The sequence below is a fragment of the Mercenaria mercenaria genome, chromosome 13 (genome assembly GCF_021730395.1).
Source record: "Mercenaria mercenaria strain notata chromosome 13, MADL_Memer_1, whole genome shotgun sequence".
In the NCBI taxonomy this organism is placed as follows: domain Eukaryota; kingdom Metazoa; phylum Mollusca; class Bivalvia; order Venerida; family Veneridae; genus Mercenaria; species Mercenaria mercenaria.
This window is the reverse complement of record NC_069373.1, coordinates 9,011,016-9,030,012: the sequence shown is the minus strand read 5'-3', so window position 1 is coordinate 9,030,012 and position 18,997 is coordinate 9,011,016. Positions and strand designations below refer to the sequence as shown.

The 18,997-nt window shown below is 36.4% G+C and overlaps 1 protein-coding gene across 1 annotated transcript; it reads right to left on the bottom strand.

Moving 5' to 3' along the window:
• Positions 1 to 1,230: 1,230 nt before the first annotated feature.
• LOC123529927 (interferon-induced protein 44-like) lies at positions 1,231 to 18,360 on the bottom strand. Its single transcript, XM_045310524.2, has 7 exons — positions 18,074 to 18,360; positions 14,626 to 15,183; positions 5,004 to 5,074; positions 4,096 to 4,293; positions 2,417 to 2,560; positions 1,968 to 2,139; positions 1,231 to 1,687 (listed from the first exon to the last, which is right to left on the bottom strand). Exons 2-7 carry the CDS (start codon positions 15,164 to 15,166, stop codon positions 1,320 to 1,322), a joined length of 1,494 nt encoding a protein of 497 aa, XP_045166459.2. The 5' UTR covers positions 15,167 to 15,183; positions 18,074 to 18,360; the 3' UTR covers positions 1,231 to 1,319.
• Positions 18,361 to 18,997: the final 637 nt, after the last annotated feature.

The window sequence follows — 18,997 nt, the reverse complement described above, 5'->3', positions numbered from 1 at the left end:
AAGCAGGGTAAATTCGAATTGATTCTTTCTAATAAATGTATAGATTTGTATGCCTTTTTTAAATTCTGTCTACCTCATGTAAGTGAAACCATTGATAACGATGACAATCCACTACATACATTTTTGTTAGATTGTAAGGACATATGACTGTACATAGGCGTAGGAGCAGGGGGGGCCAGCGGGGGCCAGCCCCCCCCCCCAAGCTAGGAGAGCGGGGCCAAACTATAGATTGCCCCCCCCCCCCCCCGAATATTTTGGAAAAGAGATATAACTTGCAGTCTAATATAACAGTTGCTTAGCATCATATAATTCTTTTCAACCTGATTTCTAATTTGCCTTCCCTTGTATTCTGACTTGTCTCTTTCCGTAGTGTGAGTACTGAAATCTGTACGCGCCATGCCAAGGATTGTTTGATTACATTTTATAAAAATAATATATCATTGAGCGCAACCACTACAGTTCCGGTTTGAGCGCCTGCAAAATCTATGTAACTATTAAGCCTGTTTACGCATGTAAACGTTATGTATTTTTTTTTGTTTTTCATTGTCCATTAAAGGGAAATGATATTTCCACAACTTTATATCACAATTAGACAAATGCAGCACTAATTTAATTGATTGTATGTCCAGGGCTTCAACAGAAGAATGTAAAAAAATAGCACACTTAATTAGAACAATACATAAAATACATAATATGACTAATTAAGACAGTTCAGTGCCTAGTCGTATGTGTATCATCAGAATAAGTCAATGATTGCTAAAACATAGAGGCTTGATTGGGCCTTTGGCCCCTGTACAAGGCTTTGAGGCTTTGTCATGAATAATGCACTGGGGATACCTTGCCGCAACCCCCCCCCCCCCCCCCCCCCCCCCCCCCCCCCCCCCCCACGCCGGTCGAAAAAGGTTTGGCCCCCCCAAAGTTAAACTCGCTCCTACGCCCATGCTGTATATCACTGGAACTTCCTGAAACCTCACAATTACATAGAACACACAGAAACCATTCACCCCTCCCCCCGCACCTCACGCAAGTGTAATACAGCCAAGCAATAGGATTTCCGACATATAACAAAAATGGGAGTCATCAAAGACTGTGCAAAGAAGTAAAGAAATTTAGCATAGCCACTTTTAAGTTTTTGAAGTTGTTCCGATAAGAACTTTTACATTACGGTTTTACAAATCTTATTTAAAGAACAAGTAATGTGTTGTGAAAACTTTAACCAACAAGAGCATATACAAAGTCATACTATATTATTTTATACAAAGTCATACTATATCATTTTTGATTAATTTGTCAAATAATGTAATAAAAAGTCAACCACTTTACAAGATAATAGTCATAGTATATTGGGCTAAACCTTGCAGATTCTCAGTTTTCGAGCTTAAATTCATTTTCTTCATCTCGACTTGAATATCATTCCGTCTATCAATCAGATTTTGCATGAAATCCTCGGTAGAATGCAGCATCTTGCGAAGGGCCAACAAAGCTAGAATGTCAATATTGTCATCTAACTCAGCCTCTTTCTCGTAATTCTTCACCGGAAGTACGTTAGCTCGCGGAAGACCCAGAATTTGCGATGCTTTCTCTACAGCTTCCTCGACTGTCCGGCTGTGATACACGCAAGATACGTCTTTCTCTACTTCTTTACAGAGCTTGTCTATCTTTGTTAAAAGAATAAGATGTGGTATTCCTGGAATTGAATAAATTTAAACATATGAATATGAGCAATTATCCCTTAAACCCCTTTATTTGTATCGGTGACCGAAAAAAAGAACTATTCTAAAGGTATGATATTTGTCATGGAATTATCATCCTGATCAGTAATTCTCTAAAAAAAAAGATACACGTACAAGGTAGGTTGTCTAAAGATAAAATATGAGCATAATTATAAACTAAGTTAAAACTTTACTTAACCGAATCCAACATTCAGCTCAAAGCATTCAGGAAAACAGTAAAAGTTTGTGGCATACGTTTTTGATTCATTAGCCCACGTAGTCCCTTCATTTTCTCAACGAGTTTTGTAGACAGCACTTCTAGCGTGGTTGAATCTAATACGAAGACTGCACAGTGAACTACGTCATTAGTGCTGGGGTCAGATTTAAATCCTGGAGACTTTGGACTGATTGGCAAGGTAGGGTTAAACTAGAAAATACCAAAATACATTCTTATGTTTTATTCATTTGAAAGAGAAAAACAAAATGCAAACTACGTTTGATTAAAAAAAAATAAACACTTCAAAAAATAAAGCAAATCTTACTCTGTACAACTGTTATCATATTGTTTAACGTAAATTATTAACTTTAAGTGTTGTGAGAGGTATATTAGTTGTAAGCATCATGATTCTATGGCATTTTACTGAATAAACAACCACGGGAAGACAATACTATGAATTACGAATCGCTGTATATATTATAAATACCTCATAGTAGATTGGTATGTTCCCATCAAGAAGATAATTACACTCTAACACATCGATACCCATTGACTCTTCTAGGCCACGTGTATCACACAACCGGATGTTCAAGGATGCCCCCGAGCTTACTTTCACAGTATATGGTATGTACTGTAATGTCATATTTCAATAAGTTATCTTAATAAGCTGAACAAAATACAGTAAGTTGTCTATTTGCTGTCGTATCCCTATAAAAACCAATACATTTTTGAAAAATGTTGCGTTTCTATAATACCCCCTCAGCTGACATAAAAACAGCACACGGTTTAGTTTTGAATAATGCATGCTCCAAAAAAGTTGTACCAAAATTGTCAATCATTGTCTCAGAAGCATAAGCACATTAATGATGACAATGTGTCTATTAAAGTCAGAGGATACCAATTAAAAATACAGGGAACTTACTTGGAATATTCAAAAGCTTATTCCGTCCTGTGGGTGGTCAGTTAAAATAATAGAAGGAAGTGAACAGTTTTGTTTGTTTGTTTTTGTTTTTTTTTTTGTTTTGTTTTTTTTTGTTTTTTTTTCCACATAGCATTTTCTGATTCGTTTGCAGTATTTAATTACAAAATTACCTTAGGTGTTGTTGTTGTTTTTTTTTTTGAAAAAAAGTTGTATTTAATGTTTTCCCATTGTGCAGCCTATGTGAACACGGCTATATTATTTAAGAGAAAAAAATCATCATATAAAGTATCACTATTTATATGTTTTTGGACGTTTTGGGGGACCTAACGGGACTACATTATATATGTTCCGATATTGGTAAGTTGGTATGCGTCAGGAGGCTATATTGTAAGTCTATGCGTCAGGAGGCTATATTGTAAGTCTATGCGTCAGGAAGCTATATTGTAAGTCTATGCGTCAGGAGGCGCGTCAGGAGGCTATATTGTAAGTCTATGCGTCAGGAGGCTATATTGTAAGTCTATGCGAAAATAACTGGTTGTCTCTTCCCGAGAGCGTTTAAATATTTATATGACAATTAACCATTTTCTAGGTCTAGTGGTAACACGTTTGACTGTCAATCCAGAGGTCCGGGGTTCAAATCCCGGTCCAGGCACTGGGATTTCTGAGATGCTCTCGAGTGTCTCCTAACTAAGAGGCATGATCTGGTTCTTCCCAGGAAAGAAGGCTTCGCGTGTATCGGTGCTATACACCGGGCATGTTAATGAACCAGACTGTCTATTCGCATAGAGCTAGGCTAAGTAAGCCGGACAGGCCTGTATCTAAAAAGAATTCTCTATCTGTTCTGGCGGCTTTATCTCACTCTGTCCCTCTGGTCAGATCGCTCTGTGACTCTGTCTTTTGGTATAATAATAATAAATGAATAAAATATAATCTTTGCCTAATCTTATAGTTTTGAAATTTTAACATGTAATTACAAACGGTGCTTATTTCTAAAAAGCTAGTTTTAACAATGTTCAAGATATCGATATAATAGCAATTACTCTGTGATATAATCTCACCAATTTAGAGGGAACCACATCCTAAGATACTATATATTACTGATAAATATTGAAATTAACAACAAAAATAATAAAAAATTGTTTGACGCTATATAATATTTCCTGGGATTTTTTAGACTTCTCCAAAATAAACAGGACAATATTCATTATAATTATGATGTTCAAAATAAGTATTTTTTAACTTACAGCTGTGGTGAGGCTCTGCTCTGCGCTGCCACTACCAGCTCGCTGTGTAATTCGACCACGGTATATTGAATCTATCGTGTTAAAGAAACTGGACTTGCCAGCACCCACTGGACCTAGCATCAAGATTCGAGCCTCGCTTATCTGCAATTCTTGGACTGGCTTAAATGCCACGATCTCCTCTTTGAGCTCATCTAGGAACTGAAATGGGGAATACACTGCTTTATAACGGTTGGAGCCTGTGGTACCTATTTCTAACCTCAACTGAACTGTAATAATCTTTCGAAAATCAATGCAATGTCTGCATTCTTATCATTTTCTGAAACGGGGACGCGATCTTTAACGTGTTATTATCTTCAGTATTCAAAGACAATAGCATTCATGTTATATTTCACTATTTTACTTACAATGCAGAATGTTAAAATGCGTTCCAACTATGTTGTTTGTTTCATTCAATAACCTCTTAATGCAAATGCAATAAGTAGTTTGTTTTTGTTATACTGTTGGCATTGGCGACTTTCCAAGCTTTAAATAGAGGATAAAGACACACATGTGCCTCCCAGGGCATAGAAGGACGACTGCAATACCAAGCGGAAATTCGTAACCACCTCGGTTAGGGGCAAGTGAATAGAAGCCAGTCTTAAAAACTCGGTCACGGGGGCTCTTAATATTCCATTTTACCTGTAATAATAAGCAAAACAGAACTTTCAAATTTTCTATGCAGGAAAGACACTATGGCGAAAAGCAAACAATACTGAAAGTGCTTGTGACTTAACTTCGCTGAGGTACTAGGCATCTGTTTTTATGGTGTACTTTTGTCAAAATTACTAAAATCAGTTTGAGTATGCCCGCACGGACTCCACTAATAACTATTTTTTTAACATTTAGCTACGTCTGTGTTCCTTTCAAACCTTTTCGTTCCAATCTTTAGTTTTTCGCCATGGCGTATTTTCTTTCAGTGAATGTTTCACTCTTTGGCCATCTAAAATAAAAACATTGAAAAGATATATTATGAAGATATAGAAAAAATACTCCTATACAAAACTATTAATCTCGAGTTCGATTAAAAGTTAATTATGTGAGATAACACAAACATACTACGTTATCATTTCTTTCACTACTTCGTTTTACAGTATCAAAGTAATTCGAGTCACTAGAAAAATAAAACGAGGGTAACAGTAAAGGCGTTTTTTTCCATCCTCATCTTCACATTCTTTGTCTTGCAAACAGTTTTCTTCAACTAATAGAAGAAATAAAATTAAACAACTGATTTTCTTTTAAGGAGGTAGGTTACCTTGTTACAAGGGTAAATTCAAATTAGTTGAACCGCAGCATCTTTTTTGTATTTCGTGTAATATGAAGTTTTAACTGCTAAAATCTCAGTTTCGTTTGTCTCTGTCCCTTCAAGTTCAATTTTATACAGGTTTGAAGAACATGACCCTCTAAAGGTATTTCATATTGAAAGAAGAAGGAAAATGCTGATATTTAACACTTTTCAGTGTATTTCAGTTTCATTGATATCTGTAGAAGTCAGCATAATCTATAATTTTACTAGTATGCACGTTAGCTTTCTAATATAAGCTTAAAATGTATATGTCGCGGGGCTCGTGTTTCCATGGTAACGCATTTTCTCTCATTTTTAAACAACTATGTATACAAATTGGGGTTTTCGACGGATTCAGTGCCATTCTGTTAATGACCAACATGGAATATTTGGGTGAATATTATTAGCAAAATACCAAGCACTATACAAGGTACCATATTTTTCTTAAAGTTTAAAGTAACCATGGCAACAGAGATGTTTAAAATGGCTTATATCTTGCTTTTTGTCGTAATTTCTTATAAAATAGTATTGAATAAGATTATCTTTCTAGTTGATGTAGCTTTAAAACATATTATTTCTAACGTAAGTTATATTTTCGTGTTATCTGCATTTATTCAAACAAATTTCTAAGCTTAGAATACTTACAGCAGTAACCCTGGTCTGGCATTTTTCATGGAAAAATCGTTCAGCATGCTACTATTATTCTCATGGATATTATTGAAATGAAAATAAAAAGCCGAAGCTGTGTTTCTTAAATAGACTAGTGTCAACGCTTTTGAATTTTACATTTAGATACATAGGTCACGGGCTTCGTTTCCATGGTAACATCAATTCAATTCAAGAAACCACAATTTTCTACTGAAATTTGAACAATTTTAGATCTTAGTTTAGTATATAAGTAACAAATTATCAACGGAACCTGAAAAATAGGTATACAAATTAAACTGCTAGACTTTTTATTTGAAAATGGCCGTAACAAGTAGCCTCTCACCCAACTATATTCCAAATAACATTGGTTACCATCATCCATTTTCTTACATTCCGCATAACATTTCAATATAACTAAATAAAAGAAGCAAAATATTGATTATTATTCAGAGCAAAAGACTCATAAAAATATTTCAGCTAAAAATGGTTATTTGAAAATAGTTTGAATAAAGAAAATGCACAGAATTACGTATTTTCAAGATAAAAGCTATTAATTTTGCGCGGTAACTGACACGTAACGTCATGACGTCATTTTAAGGCAACATTGTTTTGAAGCGTTTCTGCGGCAATTTATTCATTATTTCTGCATTATTAAACCATAAAGCGTCAGATCGAAGACAGGTCTATGATTTGTTTTCAGAAGAATGAATATACAAACACATTTAGTTTGTCGTAAACGTCGTCGTAAATCGTCACGTTAGCTTCCGGTTGGACATGCGCACATACAAATATAAAGGTAACCTACCTCCTTAAGCACTTTCGTTCATAAATTACAGCACGGGTGTCTTCTTACACCCGGGTTGTAAGACAAGTTTTTTTCCAGCGAAAAACATCGGAAAATCATGCCTGGTAAGAAAAAAAATGCTAGGGGTATAATTGTTATGATCCTTGTGTTGTAAACGGCGACTAACGCAGTTAGTTACTAGTAGAATGCAACGCCAAACACGAATTTGATGGTTTATTGTCATTCGAAAGTGCTAACTTGCCATATGGTAGTGGCCGGTTACATATCATTCGTTCGAGGTAGCTTTTCATTCTGATGTGCTTCTATGTCGTGTGGCTGTGTTAACTTATTATTAGGCGGTGCTTACTTGCCGTTCAGCTATGGTAGCTTGCCATTCGACGGTGGTTACTTTTGATTCGGCAGTGCCAACTTGTCATTTGGCAATGGTTACGTATCAGTAGGGTATAACGTTTGTACATGGTGAGTAGGCTACACATGTGTATACGAAGAATTGGATACATAACAGAACATGTTGAGTATGGTACTCATATGACATGGTAAGTACATGCCATGAATTCCCAGTCCGATATTACCACTTTAGATTTTCGCAGTAGCCTCCGTGTACCATCTCTCGACCCAGTTTTACTCTATTCTGTGGTAATTATATAGGTTGAAAAATAATCAAATATAAGATACCGATATTGACTGGTAGACTGACCTTTTTCAAAGCTGTGTATTTTATTTGTGGATGTTCGCTTCAACTACATGACGAAATACAGGTATGTAGATGTAGGTAGGTTTGATCGATAATCACATTCTACAGAGAACCAATTCTCGACCTTTCACCAGTACTGTCTTTACGGTGTCATGACACCAAATCAGACAAATTTTTCAGCAATAAAATTTAATGCATTTATTTGAATAGTCTTTAAGTTTATATATAGTCTCATCAAACTTTGAACACATGTTTGTGTTAGATCTGACAGATGGGAAACATATCAAAACATAAACAATTAGATTTTCTTGTAAATTTTATGAGGTCGATGTACTTTGTCAGTTAGAAAAGGATATGAATAAAATATTCTATAAAACACTTACCAATTCTTTGCTCAAAACTGACAAAAGACCAATGAAAATGCCAGTAGATTGTAAAAGTACCTTTGCAGAAAGCGGTAATCCAGTGATATATTGAAATCGATCGGGAGATGGTAGCGTTCGATAGTTGGTACAAGGAGGCTAGCGAACTATGGCAAGTCTATATCTGCATGTAGTTCTCGTGTGGCTATCGGTGTGTAACATTATCGTATTCGCATTACCGGTAATTATAGGCTATAGCATTTATTTTTGTACCCCCCCGACAACAAAGTTGTAAGGGGGGTTATACTGGTTTCAGGTTGTCTGTCTGTCTGTCTGTCTGTCTGTCCGTCTGTCCGTAGACGCAATCTTGTGCGCACCATCTCTCCTTATCCCCTTGACAGAATTTAATGAAACGTCACACAAGTGATCAGTACCAACAGTAGTTGTCCATGGGGCATGTTAGGTTCTTTCAGAAAAAAAATTTGCAGAGTTATGGGACTTTGTTTTTTTTTGTTACTATACTATATACATAGACACAATCTTGTGCGCACCATCTCTCCTCATCCCCTTGACACAATTTAATGAAACTTCACACAAGTGATCAGTACCAACAGTAGTTGTGCATGGGGCATGTTAGGTTCTTTTAGAAAAAATAATTTGCAGAGTTATGGGACTTTGTTTTTTGTTACTATACTATATACATAGACACAATCTTGTGCGCACCATCTCTCCTCATCCCCTTGACACAATTTAATGAAACTTCACACAAGTGATCAGTCACAACAGTAGTTGTGCATGAGGCATGTTAGGTTCTTTCAGCGACAAAAATTGCAGAGTTATGGGACTTTGTTTCTTGTTAACATACTATGTACATACAGTCTGCATATGCAATCTTGTGAGTGCCTAATCTACTAAACCCTTACACACAATTTAATGAAACTTCACACAAGTGATCAGTACCAACCCTAGTTGTGCATGGTGCGTGTTACATTCTTTTAGATAAATATTCTGCATAGTTATGGGACTTTGTTTTTTGTTACTATACTGTATACATACAGTCTATATACATACAGTTCACATAATTATGCAGTCTTGTGTGCGTCAAATTGCAATGTACGGTGTCAGTGCATGCGGGGGGTACATTCATCACCTTTAGTGATAGCTCTAGTTATCCATCGGTATTCAAGAAATTAGAAGTATTACAGACCCACCAATACCTAGTGGTCTAACTTTTCCTCCCATGTAAACATGGTGCAAATAATTCTGGTAATACTGGTATAATTCAACTATTCCACAAGATGATAGGTGGGCAATCTATGCCCTGTTTACACAACTTCATTTGCAAACTTATTCAGCCATTCTCTTCTCAGAATAATATTATAACTATCTTACACTATAGAAACAAAGTGTGGTCTAAACTCATCTTAATAAATGTAGTATCGGACATACTACTACATTAATTGAATGATATATTTAGACATCAAATACATTGTGTTAGCCTTATATCTGTTACTGTCAAATTGTAACTACGTACTTAAATTGTTATTTCTCATTTCTCCATACAAAATGTGATAATTACCATCTGACATGGAATTACAATAATCTGATTAAAGTGATTTTCTGAACGAAGATCTGAGAATGACCCATGCACATTCGTCTTCTGTATAGTTTGGATTTCCAATATAGCAATTTTTTATTTTCGCAAATCTATTTTTATTTGAACCAATCAGAGGACTTGTTTCAACAAGCATTCGGCTGAACCATCCAAACAGCGTCGACTCTCAAAGAGTAAGAAAAATATAAAGTTAGTTCGGGGCTCGAACCCGGGACCCCTCGCTTACAAGGCAAGCGCCCTACCGATTGAGCTAACTGGCTAACTGACACTTTACGTGACCAAGTCCGTACCATGACCATATGACCATGATTTCTCTCAAAACACGAATGAATAGTCGCGGTGTGGTCGTCATGAAAATTGTAAATATGAAAAAAAAAATACAGGCTAAATATAGATTTTAAAAAACTTACAAAATGTTGTAAGTAAGCTTTCTGATTGGCTAGTAGAAAGGTCGACAGAATGAGACGTCTTCAGATCCTAAGCGTAGCGTAATAGGAGATGTACTTTTAAAAGCCAGATTGGTAAACACAAATGATTACAGTTATTTTGTGACGTGTCTTTAAATTAACTTGACAATAGCCACTACTGACCTTGACATTCTATAGGGAAAAATACATGTATATATAACTTTCAAAACATACTAAGCATTTAGAATTGAAGCTCAAAAGGGAGCTGGCACTATTAGTGACAAAATCCCCCGAAGTGTGCCCAAGAATGCGACAATTATCTGCGCAAAATATGCCAGAATAGTGTAGGTATGACTCATTTTGGGACCAGATAAAAATGCTCTCTGAAGGTAACCTTGACCTTGGGGCTAGGGTCTTGGTCTTGAGCATGGCACACCAACTCATCGTAGGGAAGAATTGTGACAGGTAATTTTTGATGAATTGCAGAGTAATTGACTGGACAAGAAACATACAATGTTAACATTTGTCTTCTAATTGTGACTTTGACTTTAAAGCTGGGGGTCTTGGGCTTGTGTTTGACACGTCATTTCAATAAAGGGAACATTTATGCCATGTAATTTTTAAATCTCTTCATGGATGGAAGACAAGAAACACACCAGGTAAACCGTTGACCTCTAAATATGACCTTGACCTCAGAGCTAGTGGTCTGGTTGATATGCGTGACACGTTATGAGGATTACTTATGCCAAGTAATTTCGAAGTTCCTTGATGAATGATAGAATTACGAACAGAACATGAAACAGACCCTATTAACCTTTGACTTGACTTCTAAGTGTCAACTTGATCTTTGAGCTAGAGGTCTAGGTCTTGCACGTAACACATTGCCTCATTTTGGTACACATTTATGCCAAGTTGTTTCACAATCCCTTCATGGATAACAGAGTTATACACCGGACACGAAAAAGATCCCATTAACTTATTACTTCTAAGTATGACCTTGGAGAAAGGGATCTGGGTCTTGTACATGACACTGTCTGATTATGGTTAATATTTATGCCGATATATTTCAAAATCACTTCATGGACCGGACACATAAACAGACCCTGTTCACATTTGAACTCTAAGTCTGACCTTGACCTTGGAGCTAGGGGTATATAGGTCTTGCCCACGACACGTCGTCTCATTATGATAAACATTAATGCTAAGTAATTTCAAAACCTCTTGATGAATGGCAAAGTTACGAACCGGACACGAAACAGACCGAATTAACTTTTAACTTCTAAGTGTGACCTTGACCATGTAGCTAAGGGTTTGAATATTATACGTGAAACGTCATCTCATTAAGGTTAATATTCATGCCAAATTATTTCAAAATTCCTTCATGGATGGCAGAGTTACAGCCCGGACAAGATTTTAGAAAGTTACGGACGGACGGACAGACAAAGCGATCTTAATATGCCCACCTTTGGGGGCATAAAAGTCAAATAAAATAGTGTAGTGTAAATTAAAAAAAAATGCTGAAACATCGTTAAAAGATGTAAAGATGCTATTGATAAATAAAATCCTAAAATTATCAACTGCTTTTGTAAAATTCTTGAAGTAGATATCTATCTACTCAATAACTTTATAATAACATAATATATTAACAAAACCTCGGAAGCACCGCGGACAAGGCAAATTGCAGACTCCATTTGATTGAGACCGCGTTAGCTCTAGTTGGTTTAATTTGCACCAATCTGACTTAAGTACTTGATCTTCTATGCGTAGCGTAATACGAGATTTACTTTAGTCAGATTGAATTTGCACAATAGTCAGCAGTGTACATGTATTTAGATAATTTACACTCATGCTTTGCGCGGAATGTCACGGATCAGAGTGACAGACCCGCTATATTCATCACAACAACCGAGTAAACTGTAGGGAATTTAAAGTGGTAGTATATTCATGGCATGACGGTACACATGTGCACATGGTGAGTAAATAACATATTATGAAGAGTATGTCACTTGTATGTACTGGGTGAGTAGGTTACACATGTGTACATGAGGAGTTGGGTGCATGTATGAACATGGTGAGTAGGGTACACATGTGTACATGAGGAGTAGGGTGCATGTATGTACTTGGTGAGTAGGTTACACATGTGTACATGAGGAGTAGGGTGCAGGTATGAACATGATGAGTAGGGTACACATGTGTACATGAGGAGTAGGGTACATGTATGTACTTGGTGAGTAGGTTACACATGTGTACATGAGGAGTAGGGTGCATGTATGAACATGGCGAGTAGGGTACACATGTGTACATGAGGAGTAGATTGCATTTATGTACTTGGTGAGTAGGTTACACATGTGTACATGAGGAGCAACATGGTGAGTAGGGTACAAGTCTGTACATGAGGAGTAGGGTGCATGTATGAACATGGTGAGTAGGGTACACGTGTGTACATGAGGAGTAGGGTGCATGTATGAACATGGTGAGTAGGGTACACATGTGTACATGAGGAGTAGATTGCATGTATGTACTTGGTGAGTAGGTTACACATGTGTACATGAGGAGCAACATGGTGAGTAGGGTACACGTGTGTACATAAGGAGTAGGGTGCATGTATGAACATGGTGAGTAGGGTACACATGTGTACATGAGGAGTAGGGTGCATGTATGAACATGGTGAGTAGGGTACACATGTGTACATGAGGAGTAGGGTGCATGTATGTACTTGGTGAGTAGGTTACACATGTGTACATGAGGAGTAGGGTGCAGGTATGAACATGATGAGTAGGGTACACATGTGTACATGAGGAGTAGGGTACATGTATGTACTTGGTGAGTAGGTTACACATGTGTACATGAGGAATAGGGTGCATGTATGAACATGGTGAGTAGGGTACACATGTGTACATGAGGAGTAGATTGCATGTATGTACTTGATGAGTAGGTTACACATGTGTACATGAGGAGCAACATGGTGAGTAGGGTACACGTGTGTACATGAGGAGTAGGGTGCATGTATGAACATGGTGAGTAGGGTACACGTGTGTATATGAGGAGTAGGGTGCATGTATGAACATGGTGAGTAGGGTACACATCTGTACATGAGGAGTAGGGTGCATGTATGTACATGGTGAATACGGTACACATGTGCACATGGTGATTACATATATGTATATGAAGAGGAGGGTACATGTATGGGCATAGTGACTACGGTACACATGTGTAAATGGTAAAAACATTTACTGTGCACATATATTCATGGCAAGTACGAAACACGTGTACATGGTGTATTGAGTAAACATGTCTACATGCTAAGTTTGGTAAACGTGTTTATAACATTGTGAGTCGGATAAACAAGTGTATAGATCAACTTTATGCATAGAGGCGGTCTGTCGTTTTAGCTCATAACAATACTGCGGTAAACGCCGAGGATAGCGAATAAGTCACGTAATTGTCTTTGAATTATACATAATAAGAACGGTACATGTATGTATGGTAAACAGATGTACATAGTGAGTATTTGTATATTCATTGCGAGTAAGATACAAATAAATAGATGGTGAATAAAGTACGCACATATACAATCATGACGAGCAGGATGCATATATATATATATATAGTGAATAATGTATATGTGTGTACCATACCCATACTCATCATGTATACACATGTTCTCACCATTCACATTCGGGTACCTTACTCATCATGTATGTACATGATCTTACCATTTACATACATTTACCCTACTCATCATTTAAGTTTTCATAAAATCTAGCAATTTTTGGTTATTTTTTTTTTTGTATTAAGTTGGTATCTCAGTACCCAGTAATGAGAAAGAATGAAACTTCAAACACTTGTCTACTGTGATGAGCTGGCATGCATTCATATGTACAGGTTCAATAGCCGTTTTTGCAAATTATGCCCCTCTTTCGACTAATATTCATTCAAATGACAAAGCTGTTGAATAGTCAAGCGTTGCTGTAGGGATAACGCATGTTTTTTCGTGTTATAACGTCTGCAGAATCCCGAGAGATTCTGCAGATGTTATAACACGAAATGAACATGCGCTAACGCTATTCTAGCATAAAACGCGGAAAAAATACTAATAAATGAATACAACCTACCTCAACGTCATTAAATTTCCATGAAATGCGCGGGAATGTCTGAGCTGTTTTTTACGTTGACGTCATTTCGTTTTGAGTTATCCGTTTTAGGGCCGAATGACGTTTACGCTTTGCCACGGAACTCGCATATATAAAAAGGTGTTATAATAGAATCTCTCTGTTAACACACGTTTTCTCTCCTGTTAAAACACCCCCGAAATGTGACAATAACGGCAGTTTTATGCTAGATTGTTCTCTGACAGCTCTTGTTTTATTTTTATTATTATTTGATAAATGATGCAGGTGAGAATGGGAATATCCGACGTTCGGGTAAATGTTCTTCCCGAAGCATGCAGTTAACTCCCAACCGGACATTCCCACCGGCATCTACAACCAGTGAAATGATCTCATTATTCCCTTCACTGTGGGTAAGTCTTTTTGTTTCTCCTTTGACGTAAAACTGTTTGATTCAACAGGCCTGTGCGTTTTAAACGTCATGCGTTTTTGATTATGCAAAATGGATTATCAAAGATTTTTAGGTGGAAAATGTATGAATTGTTAATCGCAAAAGTAAGGTTTGATACCTGTTACTTGGTACACTTCTAGTTCAGTGACGTTCATCGTATTGTTGTTTATCTGATCAACAGTCACTCCTTTATTGGTGAATGTTTTTCCAAATCCGCTCATGGATCCATTGAGAGGAAAAACAGTCCCTGATTTCTCTATCTGGCTACCACCAAAAGTGTAAAGATCACAGGGCCAGTTTCCGAACATTGGTCCAAAGTCTTTGTTGTGTAACACGGCCTGGTAAGAATTAATAGTATGAAACATATTCTTCTTTTCGTTTCCATTATATTTAAGCTGGTATAAAAACGCTTTATCGTTTCTGGCGTAAATTCCACCCAGAGACTGCCAACTTACACTGGTAAACGCACCGTACACTGACTCGTGTTGATTATATAGTACTGTCACGGTGGGTCCCTGATTGTCACATTTCTGGTGGAAGATTGTTGGGCTACATCCGTCTCGTGTGATAGCATACAGTAGTGTGAAGGTTTTACATCCTGTACCAATCCATTGCTCCAGCTGGTCCATGTCTTTCTCTGTAAGTTTTCCTTCCATCATTGATCACTGCTTGAATCCTGAATGAGCAAAAATATTCACTCTCTCTCAAAATTTATGCCAAATTTATTTAACCTTTAGCCTGCTGACAGCAAGTGATTTTGCTCTCGCAACCAGTGCAGACCAAAATCAGTCTGCACCTCATGGTCTGCACTGTTTGCTCTTCAGTCAGTAGATTTTCAGTGAACACCCCTTCGAATATTAAGTGATATTGTCCAAATTGAATGATAGACCAGTCCTATTTAGAAATTTAGCAGGGTAAAAGTAAAAAAACTGGTTTATGATAATTATAAACGAAATTGGCTGCAGAAGACTTATCATTATTTTGCATGCAATTATTTTATTAGAAATCCTGGTAAAATTATACATTGCCTCCAACTTATTGTGTCATTAAGGGGACGCATATTGCTACATTCACAGTTCATACAGCAATGCGGAAGGGGTGCATATTCAAGAAATTGATGGTGGGAAAATAAAAAACATATTCCTAAACTGATATAATACTGATGGACACCTGTAATATTCAGTATTTTGTGGATAAGGATGTGGTACTATGAATGTAATAGGAAAACAGAGGTGTTTGTGAAAGTACATTCAACACAAAATATTAAGCTTTTGTATTAGGAAAAAACAGGTTTTTTACAATAACAGTGTTCCAAATAATGTTGAAGGGATGAGATTTTCTTTCTAACACACCAGGTTTGCTTAAACATGTAAAAATTTAACGCCACGTCAGTTCATCTCGGGATGGACGCCATATTTCTCATTGATAAAAAATGTAAACAAAAAAATCAGAGTGGGATTAGCATTGCAAGGGCATAACATGACATTCTACACAATGAATACCTTAGAACAGATATCTAAGATGCTACACAGGTCAGGCGGGTTAAATGCATAATGCCGATCACTTGAAATTCATCTTGAAAAGGTGGTTATTTTTAGTTTGTTTACATGGTTTTTAATTTTCCCACGACTTCTCGGCGATTCACTGCAAATGTATTACTGCGCCGGACGAAAGGTAACTCTAATAAACAACGGGAGACAACTTAGGTGTCAGCACGTGTACGCTTTTAAAAAAAAACATGTCGATGATTATAATTTCTTATCGAATAATGAATCCTATTCAGATATTCGTCTTTAATATTAGAAAATTATTAATTTCTGTGGACATTTGTCAAAAAATATTACCTACAGTGGACTACTTTGCGCATCAAACTGGTTTCCGCTTCAGTTGTGAGGCACTTCCGTTATACTTTTGACAACAATAACAAAACACAAAATGAATCGATAAAGTCACTTATAAACCGACTGCTACTTAAATTAGTGTAAGTAAAGTTGTTGTTACAACATTATACATGTTCGTTACGTTATGAGATAAAGTTTATCTTGAACTGCATAATCCATTAACTACGTTTACATGATATTGCATTTACAACTTATTTGACCCCATTTTTTTACGTGAATGACAGCATTCTCGTGCAACTCGTGCAAACAGAGTTATGAAAAGTATGGTGGAGAATTCAAGGACAAATTATAAATGACATTAAAATGAGGATAACTGTATATTCGTCCAGTTTTGATCATTGACATTCCTGCTGTGTATTAGTAACTTTTGTGAACAAGATTAGAATGTTGCTTTTGCACATATACACATTGATCGGACCTCTCAACAAAATTTCATACCTTATTTTAGGGATTTTTAAGACAGTACATTTTCAAAAGTTTGTTGAATGTGTTTTGATATTTAAGTGCATTGCAATTCATGAATACCAAGTTAAAAATTAATAATGGCAACATTTCTAGGCCTTTATTGTAAGCCACTAGACTTCTGTAATGATAAATGTTTAATGTATTAAGGGGAATATACTCTTTTAGTTTTGTAATGTGGCATTCCTTGACCACCGTATCTTTTCTTATGCACTACTTTGTAAACAAACTAAATAATGTGTTTTAGCTCACATATGCCAAATGAAAAGCAAGACAGTGAACTTATTTCACATTCTTTCTTTAAATTAGAATCTGTAGGACATTGATAAATGTTTGGACAAAGTGAAGCACTATTATTTTCGCACCAAAAAGTCTTAATTGTTGACTTTGAATGTACACAAGAAGTCTTATGTAATTCAACAATAACTTTCTTGTTTCAGTTTTTCTCATTTTTATTTTAGTGAGCAATCCTTTGTGTAGTTATAACAGTTGAAACAGTATTCATTTCATTTACCAAAACCTTGTACTTTTTTGCAGGTAAATTTTATAATACCCCACCCACTTTTTTCTAATTTCAAAGTATGCGTCCCCTTAAGAAACCTAGATTAAAGTATAATTCAGTTGTAATAATGAATTTCAATTTCAGCGAAAAATAACTGACTCGTGCACTTTTAAATAGAAGTTACAGATGAGTATACTGACTGACTGACTGACTGAATGACGGACGGACGGACGTATTATGAAACAAATGGACGGACGGATAAACATACAGACAAGCAATAAGATGGCAATTTCCGACTTGGCAAATACATCTACAAAAATAACGATCAGCACTTTTTCATTTCCTTGATGTTATTGTGATATATACAGTTATAATCTGCTAAATCAATTTTTACAATGAAACCAATACTTGAGTTGTCCTTACGGAGTGGGATTTACAAATGCAATGTATGACATTCGAACTCCACAGTCCACTCACACTCCCGCAAGGTCCACTCGAGACCCAATTGAGTCATACTAACCGTTCCACTCGCCTTAATTATTTAATACCTCAAGTACTGTGCACAGAAATTTGAAAATATTTTTAGAAATTAAATACATTGTCTTGGCTTATATATATATATATATATATATATATATATATAAAACCATCATGTAAATATAAAATTGCAAATATTCAATATTTTGAGCGAAAAATCATACCTGTATTCTCTAATCCGAAAACGAAAGCACTGACCTAATTCCATTCTCATTCTCACCTTACGGTTGCCAACTCCATTCTTTCATTGAAACGTGTCGTTAATGTTTAGTGCTAAAGTTAGAATGGTTCATTTAAAATTTAATACAATTGTATGGTGGGATTCCGCTGTCAGATCGGATGCAGTGGTCTAGCGGCAACACTGTCCGACTACGACACCAGGAGTCGTTAGTCCGAGTCCCCACTCCAACTAAAATTTCTCGCATTGGACTCAGAGTTAAATCACAAACAAAACCCCAGCTGCATAAATTCACTTGTTGTTATTCGTATATATGGTTTCATAACTCTGAGTCACAGACGTTTTGAGATATATGCAACACAAACGAGAATATTTTTACAAAGTCAATAACCAAGAAATACGAAACAGAATACCAGGTGTACATTCGACATGCTATATAACAATCCTGTAATGTTTCACGACTCTTTGTGATACGTGCAACACAAACTTTTAGACCCTTTAGTACATTTGTGACTAAGTCAAGGACCATAAATCTTGGTTTGCTCAAAGAAATCCCAAACGAAACTCCATGTGTTCAACTTCACATGCTGAGTAATATTCCCATTAGGTTTCATGAATCTAGGTCAATTACTTTTTAAGATACATGCAAACAAATTTTAGACACTTATGCATATATCTGACCAAGTCATAACCTTGGCCTGACTGAGTGTGCAATCCCAAACAAAACTTTCACAAAATTTCTAGTCCTTTATGTATACTTTTGACTACATCTAGAGCCATAATTCTAGTCTGGCCGAGTGAAATCCCAAACAAACCCTAGTATGGGCTATATTCATAGTCGTTACTCAAACTTACACTTGACTCAAACTTGGGTAAGTGTCACTCAAATGGACCTCGAGTAGACCTTGCG

Excerpts from the sequence above, each read along its gene's own strand:
- LOC123529927 (XM_045310524.2), bottom strand. The coding sequence starts at position 15,166 with ATGATGGAAGGAAAACTTACAGAGAAAGACATGGACCAGCTGGAGCAA. Across the intron at positions 4,294-5,003 it reads CTAAAGATTGGAACGAAAAG|TTCCTAGATGAGCTCAAAGA; the intron begins GTTTGAAAGGAA and ends TCCCCATTTCAG. Across the intron at positions 2,561-4,095 it reads AGCAGAGCCTCACCACAGCT|TACATACCATATACTGTGAA; the intron begins GTAAGTTAAAAA and ends ATGACATTACAG.